This window comes from Oncorhynchus nerka, linkage group LG18 (assembly GCF_034236695.1).
Source record: "Oncorhynchus nerka isolate Pitt River linkage group LG18, Oner_Uvic_2.0, whole genome shotgun sequence".
Classification (NCBI taxonomy): domain Eukaryota; kingdom Metazoa; phylum Chordata; class Actinopteri; order Salmoniformes; family Salmonidae; genus Oncorhynchus; species Oncorhynchus nerka.
The window spans coordinates 40,574,525-40,576,329 of record NC_088413.1 but is presented as its reverse complement, the minus strand read 5'-3'; the positions used below and the strand labels follow the sequence as shown (position 1 = coordinate 40,576,329).

Genomic DNA, 1,805 nt, shown 5'->3' with positions numbered 1-1,805 from the left:
TAATTCCCTCGTACTTTTGACAGAAATCTTGGTGTAGATTCGAAATTCATAAAAAATACAGAAATGTTAAATTACTGATAAAATAAGCCTACGCAAAGTAAACACAACAATGATCCAATTGGATAAACAAAACTTAATCTAGGAGTATAATGTTCATAGGCCTACCACCAGATTACAACAAACTAATAACGACTTTAATCATTCAAAAATATCACTCAATAGGCTACATTTAATAAAATACCAAAAATAAAATATGTGCAAAATAGCCTACTTCTCATACAACATTATTAGTGAGAGTTTAACACTTAAGTACCTCGAAAAATAAGGGAATTCAGAAAACATATTTGGTTTTAAGTGTTCCTCTATACAATGTCCTCTTGTTGATGTTTTCAGTCACTTAAAATAACTGAATTGAACTGAGTCGTTCAGAAAGTCTCTCCAAGCAAAGGTGTGTCTAGATGCTGCCGGGCTGGCAAAATGCTGGTATGGGGAAGGTAGACCGAACGGCGACGGAAGCTGGAAAGACTGGTATCCCAAACTGAAGGGTGTACCCGGGGACGTGGTCGGTCTAAGACAGCCTCCTTTCTCCGTGTTAATGAAACAGGTCTGATAAGGCTTGCCATCCCGAACTAGGATGGGTACCACTACTCTTCGCAACATTGGCGATTGGTTTATGTCTTGTGGCGCCCCCTCTACTCGCGACCTCTTCATTTTGTACCTGTGGTTCTGGAACCAGATCTTGATCTGCGTCGGCGTCAGGCTGAGGAGATGGGCGAGCTGCTCCCGCTCTGGTGCTGACAGATAGCGCTGCTGACGGAAGCGCCTCTCAAGCTCGAAGGTCTGGGCCTTTGAGAAGAGCACGCGGCGCTTCTTCTTCTTCTCGGCCTCAGAGTCCAGAGAAGACTCGTCTGACTTGTTTGGGGAGATCTCCAGGCTACCCTCATCTGAAGCTGAGGAATTCAAAATGGTGTTATTACACTGATCAATTAACCATATAAACAACTCACGAGATACAATATCACCAGAAATACATAGCTACAGAGATTTATTTACTCCCAATTTGAATTAGGCTACACATCTCCCTATAAAGTGTAAATCCAATTATTTAATAATGCTTAGTTAATTGGATGGATAGCTTATTGGATCTCATAAAACAGGCATGTTGGAAATCGCTGTGGATGATATTAAATTGTGTCAATTTAAGCAGGACCCATAACATCCAGTTAGGCCAATGTGCTTATATGGATTTGAAGTGGTCAGGCCTATCTGTTTCTATGCTCAGATTTCAACCAGGGGAACTTACAGAGACAAGGGCTCCGGTCGCTGTCCATCCAGGAGGAGTAAGGGGAGCTGTAGCAGGAGTTACCGGGGGAAGGCTGCGCTGTCTTGGCGTCATGCTCAGGCAAATCCAGGATGCTCCTCACGGAAAAACTGAACTTTGCAGCAACAGCCATTCTGTCCAGGAAAAAAACTAACAGAATCCTTGTGCGTAATAACTATCCAAATGAGAGGATACAGTTGATATAGGAGTAAAAATACGTATCCACTCAAGGAATGGCGAAGAGCGCTGTCAGAGTCAGAGACGACCTAGAACACCCTGTGTGTGTGGACATGAGGCAGTGTTTGTATAAACAGTACTTCACGCCGCTTATATATGCTCCTCGAGGACGCCAAGTACCTGAATGATTCGAGTGCCTTTATCCAATGATGGTAGGTGTGAACCCGCAGAAGAATATCCCCGTTGCCTCAACAATGGTCGAAGGAAACACTCGTCATCATTACAGATTCGTCCCGTATCGTGAAAA

General features: G+C 43.3%; 1 protein-coding gene across 1 annotated transcript; it reads right to left on the bottom strand.

Moving 5' to 3' along the window:
- Positions 1-263: 263 nt before the first annotated feature.
- On the bottom strand, positions 264-1,553 carry nkx2.9 (NK2 transcription factor related, locus 9 (Drosophila)). The gene is made up of 2 exons (XM_029688666.2): positions 1,304-1,553; positions 264-950 (listed from the first exon to the last, which is right to left on the bottom strand). Exons 1-2 carry the CDS (start codon positions 1,452-1,454, stop codon positions 394-396), a joined length of 708 nt encoding a protein of 235 aa, XP_029544526.1. The 5' UTR covers positions 1,455-1,553; the 3' UTR covers positions 264-393.
- Between the last annotated feature and the right edge of the window lie 252 nt (positions 1,554-1,805).